This window comes from Chlamydotis macqueenii, chromosome W, assembly GCF_036417535.1.
Source record: "Chlamydotis macqueenii isolate bChlMac1 chromosome W, bChlMac1.mat, whole genome shotgun sequence".
In the NCBI taxonomy this organism is placed as follows: Eukaryota; Metazoa; Chordata; class Aves; order Otidiformes; family Otididae; genus Chlamydotis; species Chlamydotis macqueenii.
The window spans coordinates 13,963,388-13,985,363 of NC_141592.1; the positions used below are offsets into that span (position 1 = coordinate 13,963,388).

At 48.7% G+C, this 21,976-nt stretch overlaps 1 protein-coding gene and 1 long non-coding RNA gene across 3 annotated transcripts in view; both read left to right on the forward strand.

The window, feature by feature from the left end:
• LOC147596580 (uncharacterized) overlaps window positions 1-1,177 on the forward strand; it is an 88,060-nt gene extending 86,883 nt beyond the window's left edge. Inside the window, exon 2 of the long non-coding RNA XR_015261359.1 lies at window positions 1,072-1,177. This is a non-coding gene — a long non-coding RNA (uncharacterized LOC147596580). The remainder of the gene's footprint in view (window positions 1-1,071) is intronic.
• Window positions 1,178-7,962: 6,785 nt separating this feature from the next.
• LOC147596582 (CBP80/20-dependent translation initiation factor-like) overlaps window positions 7,963-21,976 on the forward strand; it is a 125,757-nt gene continuing 111,743 nt past the window's right edge. For both annotated transcript variants that reach the window (XM_086769682.1, XM_086769683.1), the window contains exons 1-2: window positions 7,963-8,142; window positions 14,933-15,016. In XM_086769682.1, coding sequence (XP_086625808.1) covers window positions 7,963-8,142; window positions 14,933-15,016 — 264 coding nt within the window. The remainder of the gene's footprint in view (window positions 8,143-14,932; window positions 15,017-21,976) is intronic.

Genomic DNA, 21,976 nt, shown 5'->3' on the forward strand with positions numbered 1-21,976 from the left:
TCACCCAGATTACAGTGAGGTGATGGAAATGCATTGCTGTCCCTGCATGTCTGCCATCTTCTCATCATGAACTCACCTTTTCTTACACCATTTTGGTTGCAAGTTCCGCTGTGCTGTTGCCTCCCACCCATTTTGCCCAAAATGGGTTTCTTCTCCATTGTTGCTCTTCACCTATCGGACTCACCACTTGGTTCCTTGTCGTGGTTTTGTTAGTGAGGGGGGGCCTAAGGTGGTAGCTTCTGTAGGAAACTGCTAGAAGTCGCTCCCCTTTGTTCAGTGGACTCGGCCGGGCCTAGGGCGGACCCGCTGCTGGCCAAGGCCGAGCCGATTGGTAGCAGAATGTTCCATGATAGCGCCTCTGCGATAACGTATTTAAGAAGGGGAAAACAGAAAAAAAAAAAAGAGAAGAGAAGATGTGAAGAAGCTGAGCGGTGGCAGAGGCGCAGAGGGGGAGGCGCAGGCCTCATGGGCCTTGCAGGCCTCACCCTCTGGCCTCTCGCCAGGCAGCCGACTGGGCCCGACTCAGTCCAGCCCGGCTGCAAGAAGTGGAGAGGAGATGAGAAGTGAATAAGATGTAAAAAAAGATTCTGAGAGACATCTACCAGCCTGTTGTGAGGAATGGCTGCAGACGCCAAGGTCAGTGAAGAAGGAGGGGGAGGAGTAATGCGGCTCCTGGCCAAGATTCCCCTGCAGCCTGTGGTGACGACCATGGTGGAGCAGGTTGTCCCCCTGCAGCCCATGGAGGTCCACGGAGGAGCAGAGATCCACTTGGAGCCCATGAAGGACCCCGTACTGGGGGAGGTGGATGCCTGAAGGAGGCTGTGGCCCATGGAGGGCCCGCTGGGACAGCTGTTCTGGAGGGACTGCACTCCGTGGAAGAGATGACCCACGCCGGAGCAGTTCCACGAAGGACTGTGGCCCGTGGGAGGGACCCCACGATGGAGCAGGGGAGGAATGTGAGGAGTTCTTCCCCCGACCATGAAGCAGCGGCGTAAAACAACGTATGATGAACTGACTGCAACCCCCATTCCCTCTTCCCCCCCCTATGCCGCTCTGGAGGGGGGAAGGTAGTAGAGATAATGTTAAGCTTGGGAAGAGGGAGGGGTGGATGGAGGTTATCTTGTTCCCTGTCTCATTATCCTGCTGTTTGTAGTAATAAATGAATAGTTTTCCCCAAGTCGAGTCTGTTTTGCCCGTGACGGTAACTTTAAGGATTTCTCCCTGTCCTTATCTCAAACCTCGAGCCGTTTTTCTTATATTTTCTCCCCCTGTTCTCTCGGAGGGTGGGGGGAGTGAGAGAGAGAGTGCGTAGTCTGGTCCTGATCGGGGCTGAACTACGACATTCCTCAAGTTCAACAAGCCTGGAGCACCTTTGGGAGAAGGGGAATGAACGCACAAAGGTCATAAAAAATGATTGTTCTTATTGAGTTTATTTGCCAATTAAGCATAAAACTGTATAATTGCCATAACTGTATAATCTTGCTAAAGCAAGAACCCCATTTAGATCACTCTCTAAAATAACAGCTATTAATAATAATTATACATTGCAGTAATGCTGATAATTACTAAGTTATAATAAGTAGTTTGCACATCTTGCTGTTCATGCCTGGACATCTGCTCTAGGGATCTTTGTGTGCAATGATGATCCTCTCCTAGATGTATGTGATAACTCATCACCCTTAAACATAGGGGAGTTTTTTTCCTGCTAAGTTCTGATTTCCTTTAGAGAGAGGTGAGGGTACTGTAAGATGACTTGGGTTTAGTTTCCTGCTAGAGATCCATAAATATCTCAAATATGTTGTTTATGCTCTTTTGCTGGACTTGGTGACTTCGAACAAACCCATTCCCTTTCAGTCCACCATCTCCCCTGTTGCTAATCAGCAAAATGCTGCTTGGGCATGAGGTGAGCACCCCAAAAGCAGAGTTGTGTGTGTTAGCCCTTGCTCTGCTTTTATGCTTTATCATGGATGTTCAAGGGGGAGCATCCCTGGGGCAGAGCCCTAGCCTTGATTTCCTCCAGTGTCACCTTCAAAATAAAATAAAATAGGCAAAGAACCTTTGGTTTTGTGTTGTGTGGCCCCAGGGGGTGGAGGATACCCTCTGACTCTGCTTGCTCCATCCCAAGTGATGCCACCTGTATCAGCTGTCCCCTACCTCACGCAGTTACCTCCCCACATCGTCGTGCCCTCCAGGACTCATTGCAGCCACCTATTCTCCCAACTCTTTCTTTGGTACTTTCTGTTTAATAATCGGTGCTTTGCATTTGATAATTGGCACTAATTAGCTAAAAGAGGAGAAGCATGGTAATGGTTTTAAAATAGAGGGGGGTAGATTTAGATTAGAAATTAGGAAAACATTTTTTACGATGCGAGTTATAGAACACTGGCACAGGTTGCCCAGAAAGGTGGTGGAGGTCCCATCCCTGGAAACGTTCAAGGCCAGGCTGGATGAGGCTCTGAGCAACCTGATCTAGTCGGGGATGTCCCTGCTTCTTGCAGGGGGGTTGGACTAGATGACCTTTGAAGGTCCCTTCCAACCCTAACCATTCTATGATTCTATGATTCTCCAGGGCTCCATGCTCTCTGGGGCTCCTCTTTTATTTTTCTTGTCTACTTTTACTTCTTTCTCCTTTTTAATATGCCACATGATTTTTTTGTTGTTGTTCAGGAGCTAATGTGTGATATTGATCTACATAATGAGCCTTTTTGACAGTCTGGGCACATTTGGGAATAATTCCTTGAGCAGATGAAATCCTTAGGCCAGAACTGCTTGTTCTCGGCAGTTTCCAAATGAAGCCACAATTGTTCAGAAGTGACAGATGAGAAATAGTTCAGGAGCTGGAAATTGCATGATCTGGGAACAGATATTTTTTTTTTTTCTTCTTCCCTTCCGGATGGTATGTGACTCACTCTGAATTTGCTTGGTAATTTTATACTTGTCTCAAAACAGAGTGTAAATACCAGTTCCCAGTGAAGGAGAGGGTGATGGATGAAGTCTTGGTGTCCTGCAATGTGGTGGGAGCTCCTGTGTCTTCTCCCTCTCAACCACAGGGAAGGAGTATGAGTCTTACCACAAGACACTGGTCCAAAGCTTAATTTGTGGGCAAACATACCCAGCCCAGGTACAGGAGTTGATGGTTTCCTCTCTTTAAGATGTGAATGGCCTGCAGCCATGGAGAAATAGGAAGGAGGAGAAGGGTTGGTCCAAGCTCCCTCTGCAGTGGTTGGATGAGGGGGATACTGAGCTCTCTCTCCATCACTCACCCCAGCTTCCCTGGATGGGAGATGCAGAGCATAGGGTGAACTCAGAGCCAGTGCCTGACTGATGGCCAAAGGAGGGATGTCAGCCCTCCAGAGCAGTCCCGTCTCTCACAGGAACAAGTCCCAAGAGGTTTTATGTCACATGGAAAATACTTGGGTTTGATGGCTCTTCTTGTCCTTTTTGCTGCTGTGGGTTTAGCCCATGTTTGCAAACTGAGCAGCTCCTGCTTGGGTCAGTACCTCAAGGAGAGACCTCCCAGTGATGTGTTCAACCTGCAGCGCTTCTCTCTATGGTGGTTGCCCATCCCAGTCGTGCTAGTCCTCGATTTGAAGCATGCACACATGAAATCTAGCATTTCCCCAGAGCATCAGGTTTATTGTGTGTGCATGGAGTGGTGATTCAACATCGTACGGCGGCCTGATACATGCTGACACGTGGGCCTTGCAGAGTGTCATCTGCAGGGTCATACCCAGGTGTGGGCAGGGGAAAGGACCACATGAGAGGGTGATTTGGGTGGTGGCAGTCCCCTCCTCAGAGGAAACTCTGTACTCGTCCTTGCTCGCATGGCCAGATGTGCGGTCCTCACGGGCTGGAAGATCTCGTCTTGACCGTGCAATGTGCATCCACTGTTAGATGTATGAGCTGTGGTTCCTTGCTCCAACCTGGGCTTTGCGAGTCTTGTAAACGTAAGTCTTGTTTGAAGAAGCAGCTGTGGCCACTTTCATCAGGTGAAGGTCTCCTGGTGCCCTTTCCGTCTCAGGAGATCACGGGAGGACCTCTCTGTGTCTTTTGCTGGCCTGTGAAGTGTACCTTTCATTTCTTTGCTGGTGGATGAGGTCCAGAGGAGGGCCACGAAGATGATAAAAGGGCTGGAGCACCTCTCTTATGAGGACAGGCTGAGAGAGTTGGGGCTGTTCAGCCTGGAGAAGAGGAGGCTCTGGGGAGACCTGATAGTGGTCTTCCAGTACCTCAAGGGGGCCTACAAGAAAGATGGGGAGAGATTGTTCAGTAGGGCCTGTTGAGATAGGATGAGGGGTAATGGTTTTAAAATAGAGGGGGGTGGATTTAGATTAGAAATTAGGAAAAAAATTTTTACGATGCGAGTTATAGAACACTGGCACAGGTTGCCCAGAAAGGTGGTGGATGCCCCATCCCTGGAAACGTTCAAGGCCAGGCTGGATGAGGCTCTGAGCAACCTGATCTAGTCAGGGATGTCCCTGCTCCTTGCAGGGGGGTTGGACTAGATGACCTTTGAAGGTCCCTTCCAACTCTAACTATTCTATGATTCTATGATTCTTATCCCTGGTGATGGTGTGGTTTGTTAAGCAGCTGCCCTGTTCTGTGCCAGAGAAGGTGGCGTTTCAGTGGCATGAAGGGGACGTCATGTCTGTTACTGGAAAACAACATTCACAAACTTTCACAGGTGTTATCTGGGGTGGATGTCCTGGGTAGGTACACACAGCAATCACAGGAGCATCTGCCTGAATGTCATTAGATTTGCCCTTACTAGCAGTGCTGCATTTGAGGTTTCATCAGCTTTTCTTCATTAGATGCACATCTTCAGATGATCTGAGTGTCAGCTGTTGATGTCCTTATGTGTTCGTTCCCTGGTTAAGGGAAAACTACAGGATTTGCTGAGATTTTAAATTCACTATATGGGTCAGAGAAAATGAAAGTGGTTTGAATTCAGTCTCTTGCATCGGTTGAAGAGGTGTATGTGGGATGGTATGTCCATTCTCATATTGTCTTGGTTTAGCTCCACTCGGGACCAGACTACGCAGTCTCTCTCTCACTCCCTCCACGCTCCGAGAGAATAGAGAGAGGTAATATAAGGAAAAAAAAGCTTGAGGTTTGAGATAAGGACAGGGAGAAATCCTTAAAGTTACTGTTACGGGCAAAACAGACTCAACTTGGGGAAAACTAGTCATTTATTTCTGAAACCAAAGTAGGATAATGAGACAGAGAACAAGATAACCTCCATCCACCCCTCCCTCTTCCTGGGCTTAACATTACTACCTTCCCTCACCGAGCAATACAGGGAGGAAGAGGGAATGGAGGTTATGGTCAGTTCATCACTCGTCGCTTTACGCCGCTCCTTCCTCCTCGGGGGAAGAACTCCTCACATTCCTCCCCTGCTTCATCATGGGGTCCCTCCCAAGGGCCACAGTCCTTCGTGAACTGCTCCAACATGGGTCGTTTTTTCCACGGGGTGCAGTCCCTCCGGAATGGCTGTCCCAGTGCGGGCCCTCCACAGGCCACAGCCTCCTTCAGGCATCCACCTGCCCTGACGTGGGGTCCTCCATGGGCTCCAGGTGGATCTCTGCTCCTCCGTGGACCTCCATGGGCTTCAGGGGCACAGCCGGCCTCACCATGGTCATCACCACAGGCTGCAGGGGAATCTCTGCCAGGAGCCGCATTACTCCTCCCCCTCCTTCTTCACTGACCTTGGCATCTGCAGCCATTCCTCTCACAAGAAATTCTTCACAACAGGCAGGCAGATGCCTCTCAGGTTCTCTTCACATCTCCTCTCCTCTCCACTTCTTGCAGCCAGGCCGGGCCGAGTTGGACCCAGTCGGCTGCCTGGCGGGAGGCCAGAGGGTGAGGCCTGCAAGGCCCACAAGGCTCGCGCCTCCCGCTCTCTGCCCCAACTCAAAGTCTTCACATTTTTCTGTTTTTCTCCTTCTTAAATACATTATCGCAGAGGTGTTATCAGGGACATTCTGCTGCCAATTGGCTCAGCCTTGGCCAGCAGCAGGTCCGCCCTAGGCCCGGCCAAGTCCACTGAACAAAGGGGAACAACTTCTAGCAGCTTCTTGCAGAAGCTGCCACCTTAGGCCCCCCCTCACTAAACAAAACCAGAACAGTGAACAAACAAAAAAGTCCCATTTCTGTAATATTCCTACATCTAAGGAGAACTGCAGACATTTTTCCTATCCTTACACAAACCTTCAGAGACAGAAGCTTGAATCACTAACTGTTCTGTATGTAGGCTTTTAACATCTTTTTACTGGTTAAAGTCAAAATACAGAGCAGAGGAGGAAGAGAAGGCTGTGCAAATACCAACAGATGTATATACAAACCAAGTCATTGGTTTTAAGACTTGATTCGGCTACCCAAGCATCCCGACAGCCTGAGTTCCTCCATTTTCTGCTCCAGGAGCACAGCCATTTCCTAAATATGTATATATATATAGATTATCGCTAGCAAAATAAGAAGCCATTATCCAGGGGCTTACGTTGCAAACCCTATTAGGATAGTCTTGTTTAGGGCGCGTATCATCAAGGAATTAAGAGTTCTGCTGCAAAACAAAGCCAGATCCCTCTACATCCCCAGCCCTTCTCCAAAGCCAATACATGTGTTCTGGTTTTATTTAGTGAGGGGGGGCTACAGTGGCAGCCTCTGTAAGCAGCTGCTAGAAGTTGTTCCCCTTTGTCCAGTGGACTCGGCTGGGCCTAGGGCGGACCAGGGCCGAGCTGCTGACCAGGGCAAAGACAATTGGTAGTAGAATGTTCCCTGATAACGCCTCTGCGATAATGTATTTAAGAAGGAGAAAAACAGAAAAATGTGAAGACTTTGAGTTGGGGCAGAGAGGGGGAGGCGCGAGCCTTGTGGGCCTTGCAGGCCTCACCCTCTGGCCTCCCGCCGGGTGGCCGACTGGGTCCAACTCAGCCCGGTCTGGCTGCAAGAAGTGGAGAGGAGATGAGATGTGAAGAGATCCTGAGAGGCGTCTGCCAGCCTGTTGTGAAGAATTTCTTGTGAGAGGAATGGCTGCAGATGCCAAGGTCAGTTCAGAAGGAGGGGGAGGAGTAATGATATTCCTGGCAGATTCCCCTGCAGCCTGTGGTGATGACCATGGTGGAGCAGGTTGTCCCCCTGCAGTCCATGGAGGTCCACGGAGGAGCAGAGATCCACCTGCAGCCCCTGGAGGACCCCACGTCAGGGCAGGTGGATGCCTAAAGGAGGCTGTGGCCCGTGGAGGGCCCGCTGGGTCAGCTGTTCTGGAGGGACTGCACCCCGTGGAAGAGATGACCCACGCTGGAGCAGTTTCACGAAGGACTGTGGCCCTTGGGAGGGACCCCACGCTGGAGCAGGGGAGGAATGTGAGGAGTTCTTCCCCCGACCATGAAGCAGCGGCGTAAAACAACATGTGATGAACTGACCGCGACCCCCATTCCCTCTTCCTCCCTGTGCTGCTCGGGGAGGGGGGGAAGGTAGTAGAGATAACGTTAAGCCTGGGAAGAGGGAGGGGTGGGGGGAGGTTATCTTGTTCTCTGTCTCATTCTCCTGCTGGTTTTAATAATAAATGAACAGTTTTCCCCAACTCGAGTCTGTTTTGCCCGTGACGGTAACTTTAAGGATTTTCTCCCTGTCCTTATCTCAAACCTTGAGCCGTTTTCCTTATATTATCTCCCCCTATTCTCTCGGAGGGTGGGGGGAGTGAGAGAGAGACTGCGTAGTCTGGTCCCGATCAGGGCTAAACTGCGACATTCACTCATGGAAAGTCTAAATGTGACCACCTAGGATTATTATAAATGTTATTGGAAATGCAGATGTACAGCAAAACATATTTTGCCTGTTGTAAACAATAGGCTTTGGCTACTGGTTCTTTAACCTTTTTTGTAATTACTGGGACATAATTTCTTGCCTTTTTAAATTTTTCTTTCTCAGGCCCCCTCCATTCTCGACGTCTCTTGTGAAGGGATGGAGAACTCATCAGTGGCATCGGCCTCCTCGGAGGCAGGGAGCAGCCGCTCTCAGGAGATCGAGGAGCTGGAGCGTTTCATTGACAGCTACGTCCTGGAGTACCAGGTCCAGGGGCTGCTCATGGATAAAACGGAGGGGGGCAGCAAGAGCGAGAAGACACAGTCCCACATCTTGCAGGTGGGCAAAGGGCAGACCATGGGGTAGGAGAGGGGCTGGGGACACCAGTTACTTGTAGCCTGAGTTGGGGATGCACGTCCAGCCGAAGCAGTTTTTCAAGCATTGGAGTGTAAAGCCCATGTGTCCCATGACAAAAGAGTGGATTTGGGGCAGCTTGCTTGTACAACCAGATATGAAGTCTCTAACCAGTTTGTAGAGGTGTCCCACCAGCGGGATTTTGTTTTACCGTAGTCTCAAGGTGTGTGCCCTGAGGCTTTATGACATCTCCAAGGTTCCCATTTATAAATGAAGAACATTTCATTTGTAAATGAAGGGTGCCTCTGTCCATCTGAAAGAGCATGCTGCTTCGCCAGAGTGGAAAAATCCTGGAGGGATTGGGAAGAGCTGCAGGGGCTGCAGCGGGGGGATGCTTGGCAGTGAGATGTGCTCCCACCTGTATGCACAGGGATGTCCGTGAAACAACCAAGACGAGAAGGTCAATCAAAAGTCCCAAATGCTCCTCAAAAGTGTGGGTTTTGTGGGCATTTTAATATGTGTTTGCTTGCTTCATGGTCGTTATGTTAGAGAAGAAATATGCTCTCTTTCAAAGGATGTGAATACTCAGCAAAAAGAGGGATGGTTTTAGGGGGGATGCGGTTTGTTGTCGTCATTAGGACTGACATAGTCCCAGTTAGGCTTGTTCCTAAGATGGGCATTTAAGGTCCAACACAAGGAGAAATTAAATCTCCTGAACTGTTGTTCAGAGGAAAATCATTTGTATTCTGGTGTCACAGTGTGCCAGATGCATGCTGAAGATATGAATTGTCAAAGGGATAAGGAGTCCATGGTGCGGGGAGCGGTGAGCTCCGGTCCATGCCCTTGGGCTTGTAAGGCTGCCATGATTCTCCGTTTGTGATAGAGGTGCTTTCCTACCCTGCAGGGCTCCTGGTAGGATAAAATATTTAGGTTAGAGACCACTTACATATTGATTATGAGGACAAAATAAGAATAATAAGACTGAAGGATCATAAGGGTAAGGATATGGCCATTGTTGGATAGCTGAGATGTGTTTGAGCTGCTGGAGGAGTCTGCTGGTCTGATTTGGGTCTTTGTCTCTTTATATGAGGTGCAAGGGAGACTGATCCCAAACAGAGATCCCCAGACCACTTCACATTAAGCCTTAACATTAGCTTAATGGCTAACAAGACTGTGTGGCAAAGCCAAGCTGGGTGTACCGTGATGAGGAGAAGGGCAGAGTCCAGGCTGGGTTTATCCAGGACCATGACCTCCTCCAGCATGCTGAGTTGTTTTGTTGAAGGTCATTTTGTCTTTTGGTTCACACTCAAGTCTATTAATTGCTTACAAATGAGGCCCTGCCTCCCTAGGGCTTTATTTTGCCTTTAGATTGGGAGGAGTGGTTGGAGTAGCAAGGACAAGGCACTCTCCTGCCAGTGTCTGCTTCTCCTGTCCCCTGCTCCATGCACCCCAATGTGCAAAAGCCGCTGTCCCCAAATTCAGCAGAGAGCAGCTTGTTCTCCCATGTGAACCTCGTGAAGTTCAACAAGTGTTCAAGGCCGGGTTAGATGGGGCTTTGAGTGACCTAGTCTGGTGGAAGGTCTCCCTGCCCAGAGCAGGGGGATTGGAACTGCATGATCTTTAAGGTCCCTTCCCACCCAAACCATGCTATGATTTTATATATGAAGAATCCCATCCTTATCTGATATCAGCAGTATTTATCTAATTTATCTGAGCTATGTAGGTTTGCTGGAGCTGAGGAACTGATCCAGAGATTTGGACTCTTTATATATTTGCTCAGTGTAAAGAAATTACCAATCAAAGGAACCTTTTTAAGAATAGATTTTGCTGAAGAGGTCTTTTACAATTTGAGGATCAAAGCTGTTATAAGTGGGAGAAAATAAATTTAAAAATTTAATGATCCAAAGTACTTAATAGTGCATTTTTTTAACCTAGGGCTGGAAAATGGCTGTTTGAAGTGACGCTTTGGAGGGACTTCAGGTCAAACAGACAAATGTTGCTTTATTTAATGTGTCAAGTTTAGAAATACTATTGAAATAGAAATAAATTAATAGTCAGAGTATTACAACCACTTGCAGCCTGTCCACACCTCTGCCCATCTTCAGGAGAAAAGCTGTTAATTCTCGTGGTGGCCCATGTACAATTTTTGCATTAAGATCCTCGGTTGCTGCAACCAAATCCATCTTCCAGTTGTGGAAATAGGATTTTAACTTTCTTCTGTCGCCTATGCTGAAAAATAGGAGCTGCTGGGGTTTTTTATAACAATGCTAGGGATATGTCATAGTTCAGCCCCGATCGGGACCAGACTGTGCAGTCTCTCTCTCACTCCCCCCACCCTCTGAGAGAATAGGAGGAGATGATATAAGAAAAACGGCTCGAGGTTTGAGATAAGGACAGGGAGAAATCCTTAAAGTTACCGTCACGGGCAAAACAGACTCCACTTGGGGAAAACTATTCATTTATTACTACAAACAGCAGGATAATGAGACAGAGAACAAGATAACCTCCCCCCACCCTTCCCTCTTCCTGGGCTTAACATTATCTCTACTACCTTCCATCCTTCCGAGCGGCACAGGGGGGAAGAGGGAATGGGGGTTGCGGTCAGTTCATCACATGTTGTTTTACGCCGCTGCTTCATGGTCGGGGGAAGAACTCCTCACATTCCTCCCCTGCTCCATTGTGGGGTCCCTCCCACAGGCCACAGTCCTTCGTGGAACTGCTCCGGTGTGGGTCATCTCTTCCACAGAGTGCAGTCCCTCCAGAACAGCTGTCCCAGCGGGCCCTCCATGGGCCACAGCCTCCTTCAGGCATCCACCTGCCCCAGTGTGGGGTCCTCCATGGGCTGCAGGTGGATCTCTGCTCCTCCGTGGGCCTCCATGGGCTGCAGGGGGACAACCTGCTCCACCATGGTCGTCACCACAGGCTGCAGGGGAATCTTGGCCAGGAGCCGCATTACTCCTCCCCCTCCTTCTTCACTGACCTTGGCATCTGCAGCCGTTCCTCACAACAGGCTGGCAGACGCCTCTCAGGATCTTTTTACATCTTATTCACTTCTCATCTCCTCTCCACTTCTTGCAGCCAGGCCGGACCAAGTAGGGCCCAGTCGGCTGCCTGGTGAGAGGCCAGAAGGTGAGGCCTGCAAGGCCCATGAGGCCTGCGCCCCCCCCCCGCGCCTCTGCCCCTGCTCAGCTTCTTCACATCTTCTCTTCTTTCGTTTGTTTTTTTTTTCTGTTTTCCCCTTCTTAAATACGTTATCGCAGAGGCGTTATCACGGGACATTCTGCTACCAATTGGCTCGGCCTTGGCCAGCAGCAGGTCCGCCCTAGGCCCAGCCGAGTCCACTGAACAAAGGGGAGCAACTTCTAGCAGTTTCCTACAGAAGCTGCCACCTTAGCCCCCCCCCTCACTAAACAAAACCATGACAGGATACTGCCTTTAAAGATCGTCAGGTTTTATTTTAAAAGAAAAATGAAAAATAATGAAAGATCTGAACATTGAACCCTTTAATTCGACCCCTTTTAGTGGCATCTCAAATTAAGCACTTAAATATGGTTGTAGCCCAGACCGTTGATGTCTACATGGAATTAGGATTTCTATGTGAAACTCCAGCCAAATGCAGTATTACATATTTTTAGGGCTGTATATGGGACAAGAAATGAGAATGGGCTTTAACATAGGTCACCTGCTTTTATTGAGCCATGTCTTAAGGCATGCGTTAGGAAGGAATTATCTGTTGTCTCCCAAGATACTCATTTTCCCACCCCAAATTTGTATAAGAAATAACTAGGAATTTTTATTTATGGTTTTGTCTTCCTGATCACTTCTTATCAAAGCAAGCAATAAGCTTACTGCAGTAACCCTGGTGGAAGCCAGCCTGACTGAAGGTGACATGTTCCCTCTTAATGAGAGCTGGAGGAAAAAGTATGAGTTTATGGTGAAGGCACTGAACTGAGACCAAGAAAATTGTTTTTAACTGCAAGGCTCTACTGGCAACTTTAACTTTGGGCAAGTTACTTAATCTCTCTGTGGTTCATTTCCTTGTGGCTGTAATGTTTTCCCTGCCTGAGAGGATAAATCTACTCACCGATGTGTGTGAGATGCCCAGATGGTGCAACATGCCCGGATAAGTATTCTCTGTGCTGGGGGAAGGAAGGAAAGGCACATTGTACACTCCTCCATCCTCCACACCACTCTCAGAGGAGCTGAATACATCTCCAATCCAGAGAATCCCAGAGTGTGGACATTTCCATCACGGGGATATCTCCAGCCTTGCTCCCGCCACAAAAAAAAAAGAGGAAAATCAGAGGGAAGATGCAATTTTCTTTCAGCTGTGGACATAATAATGGATGAGCTGTACCTTGAGAGAGCTTTCCAGACACATGACTGCACTCAAAATTGTTAAAGGTCTAGCAGAAGGCTCTCAAGTGTGATCGCATCATGACCTTCTCCAGGTAGGTCAGCAGAGGTGGCAGGAGAGCAATGGACAGCTCGTTAAAGAGCTCATTAAAGGCGAGGCTGAGGTTTCCCATCTGATTGAGCTAGCATGGACTTTCCAATGAGGGCAAGAGCTGTGCGGGGATGGTGAACGGTTCTAGTGGTGACTCTTCCTCGTATTTGTGGCCTCATCCGTACCTATCAAGAAGCTCTCAGGTAGTTGCTGTTTCTACAGAATTGAGTTTTCATCTTTCTTGGCACATCAGCCTTGATGATGGCATCCAAGCTGTGAGTGTCTGTCGTAGTTTCGCCCTGCTCGGGACCAGACTACGCAGTCTCTCTCTCACTCCCCCCATCCTCTGAGGGAATAGGGAGAGATAATATAAGAAAAAACAGCTCGAGGTTTGAGGTAAGGACAGGGAGAAAATCCTTAAAGTTACCATTACAGAAAAAACAGACTCAACTTGGGGAAAACTATTCATTTATTACTACAAACAGCAGGATAATGAGACAGAGAACAAGATAACCTCCCCCCACCCCTCCCTCTTCCCAAGCTTAACATTATCTCTACTACCTTCCCCTCCCGAGCGGCACAGGGGGGAAGAGGGAATGGGGGTTATGGTCAGTTCATCACACGTTGTTTCACACTACTGATTCCTCGTCGGGGGAAGAACTCCTCACATTCCTCCCCTGCTCCATTGTGGGGTCTCACCCATGGGCCACAGTCCTTCGTGAAACTACTCCGGCGTGGGTCATCTCTTCCATGGGGTGCAGTCCCCCCAGAACAACTGCCCCAGTGGGCCCTCCATGGGCCACAGCCTCCTTCAGGCATCCACCTGCCCCGGCGTGGGGTCCTCCATGGGCTGCAGGTGGATCTCTGCCCCTCCATGGACCTCCATGGGCTGCAGGGGGACAACCTGCTCCACCATGGTCTTCACCACAGGCTGCAGGGGAATCTTGGCCAGGAGCCGCATTACTCCTCCCCCTCCTTCTTCACTGACCTTGGCATCTGCAGCTGTTCCTCTCACAATAAAAGTTCTTCACAACAGGCAGGCAGATGCCTCTCAGGTTCTCTTCTCATCTCCTCTCCACTTCCTGCAGCCAGGCTGGGCCGAGTCGAGCCCAGTTGGCTGCCTGGTGGGAGGCCAGAGGGTGAGGCCTGCAAGGCCCACAAGGCTCACGCCTCCCTCTCTCTGCCCCTGCTTCAGCGTCTTCACATCGTCTCTTTTTTTTCTGTTTTCCCCTCCTTAAATACGTTATGGCAGAGGCGTTATCAGGGAACATTCTGTCAACAATTGGCCCGGCCTTGGCCAGCAGTGGGTCCGCCGTAGGCCCGGCCAAGTCCACTTGACAAAGGGGAGCAACTTCTAGCAGCTTCTTACAGAACCTGCCACCGTAGCCCCCCCTCACTAAATAAAACTAACACAGTGTTTGCGGAGCAGCCAAGTGGTTCCAGGATGAAAAACTTTAGAAGTGGAACTGGTCTCCAAGGTTCAGTCTCAACTTTGGTGGGGGCAACAAAATGACTTCAGGATTAAGCAGCTTCTTTTATGTTTGTTTGCTTGATTTTTTTTTTTCCCTCCAGTGTGATGTGACCCTTCATTTCTTTCAGGGGCAAAAAAACCCAAATGATGACTCCAAACTGAATTATTTTGGTGGAGGCGCCTTACTGTCAAACCTTGGGGAAAACAGCAGATCATATTCCAGAGCTGCTCACCTCTGCCATGGGCTGTGCTGTCCTGCTGACCTCCTGCTATGGCCGGGAAGTCCCCCGATGCCCATGTCCTTCACCATGTGGCGAAACTTTTGTAACAGCAGGGCTGCCGTCCACAGCTGCAACATACAGCAGTGGCCAAACCTGCAGCTTTGAGCTCTGTTTTCTGTTTTGTTTAAAATAAAGCCACGAGTTTTTGGCAGCTCAGGACTCATATCTGTCCCTGAAGTGAACAGAGTTGGGAAAAGCAGAAAATTCCCAGCTTGCCATGGAAGACTCCATGGAAAAGAGTAATCAAGTCAAGCTGTCCTGGTGTGTACCACGTGCCTGAGACAGGAAACACTGTTTGAGTCTCCAGGGAAATACTAGAGATGGTTTTATTGCAAAGCATCATTTCAGGTGCCTTCCTACAATTGTTCCTGCATCTTCCCTCTGCTCACCATCAGTGGGTGGAGCATTTCCAGGCTAAAGCCTTTGGGACCATTCTCAAAAGGCAGGAGCGGGCTGCATGTGTACGGTGATGCCTGCAATTGGATGGCCTTTGCTGTGCGCTGTGGACTGATGCAGCAGTTTTTCTCAGCCCGGCTATTATTTTACACAATCCCTTTTTTTTTATCCTTTTTACAGTGGACGGTGGATTGTAGCGAGCAACTCGATGGCAGCTGTTCCCCATCCCAAGGGAAGGGCTTGTCGTCTCACGAACACAATGAGGTAGGGGTTGTGTTTAACTCTTCCTCACCAAACCTTTGCTTTTAGTCTTGTACTGCCTTGTCTGTCAGCGTGGAGCCTGCCCGTGCTGCCAGCTTTCTCTTTCCCATGGAAGGGGAGACATGTCCCTCTGCTCGCTCGCTGAAAGCTTGCTCCCACCGAAACCATGGGAGATGGGCAGCATCCCAATGTGCGGATGGATGCTTTGACCAGGAGCTTATTGCTTTGCGATAAAGAGGAAGAAATATGAAGTGTCCCATTTATTCCTAAGATCTCCTTATTGCAACCTGTACAAGGCACCTATTTGGACCATCAAAGCTGACTTGGAATTACAAGATGTAGCTGAGATGAGGGAGCTTTGTGTAGCTGTGCTTCTTGCTTATGTGCCTGCTGGGGTAGTAGGTGCAGCACAAGGGTGGTGGTGCAGGGAAGAGGATTAAATAGCTGAGAGGGTGAACTAGGAGAAGCAACACAATTGCACGTGCTGAGAGCCTGTGTTGGGTTTGCGATGACAGAAGCTAGGTGTGAGTCAGTTTTGGGTGTTGTACGTGGTGTGAACATCAGTGAAGAGTATTTACCAAGCACTGCTGGCATTGCTGGAGGTGGTTGTCCCTCCTCTGTGCAAACACTGGCATGGGAGAGGATTGACAAGGGCAGAGACATGAGTTTGACCATTGTCACCTGGTTGAGGAGCTGCTGTGCCACCATGAGACCATCAGCCCTGTAAAAGCAACATTTGCCCAAGGAGATATGAGACCGAGCCGGCTGCAGGAAAGGGTGAAGCAGCATTTGCAGTTGCTGTGGCTAATGGATGTCCCTTCTTCCAGAAGGGGCTTCAGGCTGGTGGTTTTGGTGCTCTTACCCTGCTTGGTGTCCTCTCATGTATGGGATCCAGCCCCTGCCACAGGAAAAAGCCTGGGAGCCCCTTGCAGGGCGGTACAAGAGGCCATACTGGTCTAAGCAGTGCATGTTGCAGCTCCTACATCTCATTTTGGGCATGACTTCTCCTCGCGCAGAGCCATACTGGAAGCTGCTGGGCTGTGGGATGGGGGCTCACGTGTCCCCTCCCTGCTGTGTGCCTGGATGCAATGATGCTGGGTGCTTCTATACAAACACCTGCACGGAACAAAGGCAAGATCTTGTTGCGTAGGAAGATGTATGCTGTACGGAGACACTGCTTCAGATGAACCTCTGAACGTGGCAGACTGAATTGTGAATTTAATTTATTTTAACTTTGATCTGTGCTGAAATATTCAGCAGCTAAACACTGGCCGGGCTCCCTCCCACTGCCACAACTGGCTGCTTGAAATTCACTGGGAGGCTAGCCATTTCCATTGAGCCTCCTTGGGTCACTCGGAGTGTTAGCAGGACCAGGTGTTTTCCCTGGGGTAGAAGGTCCCTGGCTCTTCACCCAAGGGCTCAGCTGACATGCCAGTCTCTGGTGGCTACCACAGGATGATACAGGAGTCACACACGAGTGATGCTTTCCTGACTCCAGTCAACGCAGCCCTGACATCTTCCATCTACCTTTGCCGTGCTCTCTTTTGTTTCAACTTGTGGGTTTTTTATTGGTTGATTTTTTTTTTTTCCTGGGCATTAAACCTATTTGATCTCCTCCAGCACAGAGTTTATTTTCTATATACAAATAACGTTCACTGATGCCCAAGTTATTTTCCCTGCGTTTGGACTCTCTCCCAGCCTGCAGCGGAGCTAATAATTATCTCTCTCCATGTTGGGCTTCCTTTAACCACAAGTAACAAATTTTCCTTGGCATCAAAGAGGAGCTGCAAGCTATTGATCTGTCCAGGCAAGCGTTTCTCTTGCTGTTGCTGATATATGAGTGAAACGCTGCTGGTGAGGACTAGGTTCAGTTTATTACCATTTCTGGCTGTTGATTTTTTACTAGTAGCTTTAAACATAAAAAAAAAAATCAATAAGATGTTTGTCTTGAATGTAAATTATCAATCACTCTTCAAACCTGCTAAGGAAAAGGCTGGCTAATTATTTCACAAGGAATGTTAAGGTTTTTTTGGTTGCAAATTTTAATGTATTTTGAGAGTTTTGTCCAGTTTTTCCTATTTTATTTCCAGCTGAGATTTCTGCATTGCCAGTTGTGCAGTAGGCACCGGTCTTAGTTGAAAAATACTGGGATGTGAGATTTCTGCTGGCTTCAGCTACTGTGAAAATGTGGGTTATGTATCGGTGACCATGATATGCCTCACACAGTTCTAACCTGACGATCAGAAAGGGCATTTCTATGGAAATTCAGATTAGTCCTGGAAATATACTCAGCATCTGGTTCCTTTTCTGCAAAGACACAGTAGTCCAGGGCCACATTTTCAAAAGTAATTGGTTTCCTAAAGGTTATAGGGGAGCCTAGAGTGAAGCTGACTTTCCCATGCCTGAAAATCCCCCTAAGTACCTGATGCCTTTGAAATTCTTGTCTCTAGAATCCAACAAGTTTAAGGCAAAGAAAAGAAAGGGTTTTTTTAAATGTGTGTATAGATGTATTATGTATTTATAGACATTTATATATAATATGTATGTATATAAGCATCCACAGAATGTTGTATAAGTGTGGGACTGAGAGCAATTCCTGGATAATGTGCAATTTAAGAGCAATAATAAGGTGTCTTGATACAATCTGCAGTCCAGGATATTCCTAAATTGCTGTTTTTCCCAGATTGTTTGGTATCTCTGGGAAAGATCACCCCATACTTGCCCCTGCTCTTGCACTTCTTGGTGACACCTCTGCTTAGCACCTGTGAGAGCCTACATGGGGGTCAGTGCCCATAGACTGGCACTTGTGCATCCCATACAAAGCAGTTGCTTCAAAATGGAGAAAATTCCCCATGGAAACTCTGGTCTTTCCAGTTCTCTGGGCAGGTGGCTGTGAGAAGATAGTTTGCTCATGGAAGATCTCATGACATACGTTTTGTGAACACCTGGTGTGCTGACAAAATCCTGGTGTCATAATTATATTCAGCTCATCTATAATTCTCCTTGTTTCCCATTGTGAACACTTTCATTTGCTGCATGGCATTGCCATGCTCCACTGAGCCCCGCTGCATTTGAGCGATACTCCCCAGAAGGTCTACTAGCACCATGTGAGCCTCTGGGGTGAAGACCACTCCATCAGTGTACGCAAGATATTGTCTGAGCGCTATATTGCCTCTATAAATTAGGAAAGTTTAGATAATGGAATCGTTTTAAATCTTTTTATGTTTGGATTTTTTTTTTTTCTAAAAAGACCCAGTGGGAAGATTTTATATAATACTTTATTTGCATTCCCCTTGTGAGGCTGTTGGAAATAGGAAACTCTTTGTTATATTTCTGAGAGCAATTAATTAAGTAAAAGACTTCTGGTATGTGTTACAATCCGATTTCGGATGAGAGGAAGGCCTGCTTGCGTTCTAGCTGATCTCAGACAAGTCTGGGAGGCTAGGGGTGGCTACACCAACCTCTCACTGCAGGTTCGATTTTCTCGAGCGAGATTAAGACACAAACGAGGTCAAATGGCAACCAAACTTAGTTTTTTTATACAAAGGTAAATGATAGTAATGATAGGACAGAGTGAGAAGAAAAGGTGGAAATTAAGCAAGCATTCGGGATAGAGTTGTAAGAATAGTCACCACCATGGATCTGCGGCGTCCCAGGGGTCCAAATCTCTTGGTGCTTCGGCGATGGGCAATCGCATCGGTGTTCCATATCTCTCAGTGGTTCGGTGGTGGGCGATCGCATCGGTGTTTGGCTTCGGTGGTGGGCGATCATGTCGGTGTTTGGCTTTGGCAGTGGGCAATTGCAGTGAGGACTTGTCTCAACAGTCCTTTTATCCCCGCTCAAGGGCTGCAACTTCTGACCAGCTGCATGTACACACTTCACGACCCTGGCCCTGCTTTTCACACAGTTGTTACATAAATCACAAACCAGGCGTCTCTGCGGCCTTGCAGTCATATCTTGTCTAGCAGCTGGAGGAATTTCCTGCTTAGATAAACAGTTCCAAACTGGGAGGTCTCTGTGGTCTTGCAGTTGTCCTTATCTAGCAGTCGGAAGGGTTTCTCGCTTGATTAAGTAATCCTTTGAGACAAAAACTACAGTTCAGTCTCTCACAGTATGGTATGTATTTAGAGAGCCAGTAGGGCTCTTGGTACGTGAAAGGCCTGGCAGCAGCTCCATCCCGGGCTCCCCTTATGGAAAGGACATTAACAAAAACCAGAGCAACTCTGCAGGTTTGTCCCATTTCTCCAGGTGATGGGAGAGAAAGAGCTGAAACCCCTCCTTCCTGGCCAAGTCTATATCTTCCCTTGTGGTGGCCCGTCATCACCAAACAAAAGCCTGTGTTATTGGCAGTAAATGGGACTGCAATTTATTTTATTGCTTATTTGCATGTGCGTCCATGTCCCATCAGCTGCAGCAGGGACTTGTTGCATGGTTCAGGACCTCAGAGGCTTCTCCAGTTGATGGTTATGTTACCTTCCTACTGAGCAGTGACGGAGCAGGCAGGGTGTGTGGATCACGTCTGGATTATCCTACACCCTGCCGGTAGCACCCTTCTGCTGTCCTCCCCGAGGTGCTGCTGGTGGAGGAGATTTGCTTTCCCATTAAGCCAGCAGAAACAGCAATGTTGCCTGTGGCGGGTGGGCGGGCGGAGATGGTGAGTTTCCACTCTTGGGCATTGGTTGGAGAGGACTAGCTGGATGGGGTCAAGAACATCCCAAGGGCTGCACTGACAATTTAACAACATAAGGTGTTGAGTGTCATGCGCCACTCAGTAGCGTGGAGATGTAGAGGGCTTTGCAAGGATTGTGTGCCATTGTCATTGAGAAAGTGGATGGGTGCTGCTTGCAAAGAGGCTGTCAAGATCTCCCAACCGAAAATGTAATTCATTTCCCTGTACTGGTTAAGCAGCCCATGTCAGGCTTTAATTGCCCTTCCTTGCATCTGGATCTGAAGCGCAGAGATTTTCTTGCTCAGCAAAACATGAGGGCTGATCCTGGGGGCAGTTTGGGGGTCCCCATCTGTCGTAGTTTAGCCCTGGTCAGGACCAGACTACACAGTCTCTCTCTCACTCCCCCCACCCTCCGAGAGAGTAGGGAGAGATAATATAAGGAAAAACGGCTCGAGGTTTGAGATAAGGACAGGGAGAAATCCTTAAAGTTACCGTCACGGGCAAAACAGACTCCACTTGGGGAAAACTATTCATTTATTATTAAAATCAAAGCAGGAGAATGAGACAGGGAACAAGATAACCTCCCCCCACCCCTCCCTCTTCCTGGGCTTAACATTATCTCTACCACCTTCCTCCCCGAGCCGCGCAGTGGGGAAGAGGGAATGGGGGTTATGGTCAGTTCATCACACGTTGTTTCACACTACTGATTCCTCGTCGGGGGAAGAACTCCTCACATTCCTCCCCTGCTCCATCGTGGGGTCCCACCCATACACCACAGTCCTTCGTGAAACTGCTCCGGTGTGGGTCATCTCTTCCATGGAGTGCAGTCCCTCCAGAACAGCTGTCCCAGCGGGCCCTCCACAGGCCACAGCCTCCTTCAGGCATCCACCTGCCCCAGCATGGGGTCCTCCACAGGCTGCAGGTGGATCTCTGCTCCTCTGTGGACCTCCATGGGCTGCAGGGGGACAACCTGCTCCACCATGGTCGTCACCACAGGCTGCAGGGGAATCTTGGCCAGGAGCAGCATTACTCCTCCCCCTTCTTCTTCACTGACCTTGGCATCTACAGCCGTTCCTCACAACAGGCTGGCAGATGCCTCTCGGAATCTTTTTACATCTCATTCACATCTCATCTCCTCTCCACTTCTTGCAGCCAGACCGGGCTGTGTCGGGCCCAGTCAGCTGCCCGGTGGGAGGCCAGAGGGTGAGGCCTGCAAGGCCCACAAGGCTTGTGCTTCCTCCTCTCTGCCCCCACTCAACTGCTTCACATCTTCTCTTCTTCTTTTTCCTGTTTTCCCCTTCTTAAATGCATTATCGCAGAGGCGTCACAGAACATTCTGCTACCAATTGGCTCGGCCTTGGCCAGCAGCAGGTCTGCCCTAGGCCCGGCCAAGTCCATTAAACAAAGGGGAGCAACTTCTAGCAGTTTCCTACAGAAGCTACCACCTTAGGCCCCCCCTCACTAAACAAAACCAGAATACTTTCACAAAAAAAAAAAATAAGATTACTCTAAACATTTTAGTAGTAACAAATTTCCAGTTTCTTTCTTCTCAATATATTGCATAAAGCTATAAGAAAAACAGAAAATTTATCCTTATAAAAATATCTTGCAGAAAACCCAACCACTTTCGCTCTGCTCCTTCCCTCCCCAGGTCCATGTCCACCTTCCTCAGCCCTCTCCAATCTGGTACGGTATCTGCTCACTGCTTTGGTAAAGACAAAGCAGAATGGACAACAAACATAGTTTGGAGCTCTTCTCCCACCAGGAAAAGTAAGGTTTTACTTATACCTGTGCCACAATACAGGATCAAAGGACCTGATGGGTTTGGAAGTAGGAGGTTATGCCTACAAGATCTTTCTGGACTCTCCATGAAAGAGCCCAGCCTGTGCAGTTATTTGTGTTCCCTTTGGACAACATCAGAAGAGATGTGTTAGCCAACGATGTGTTAGGTAGCTCATTTATGTGCAAGGATAAAGACAAGAAGGAGCACTGAGAGCACCCAGAACAGCACCAAAGAATTTCAGACGTGCCACAGAAACCCAGCAGCAAGCCCCTGTCAAAGCCTTGGAGGAAATGGCTCACATCATCCCTTTCCTGACAAGAGCTTTGGCACTTCTTGACCGATTCAGTCAAGTCTGGAAGAAGAATGGAGACCTCAAAGGTAACTTGGTTGCTGCAAGTTTCACAAAACCAGAACATGAGAAGCTCTCCTTTTAGCAGGCAGACCGGCATAACCCTGTCTGCTCTACACAAATGGAAACTGAGAGTGATCAGACGTCCTCCCACATAAGTCA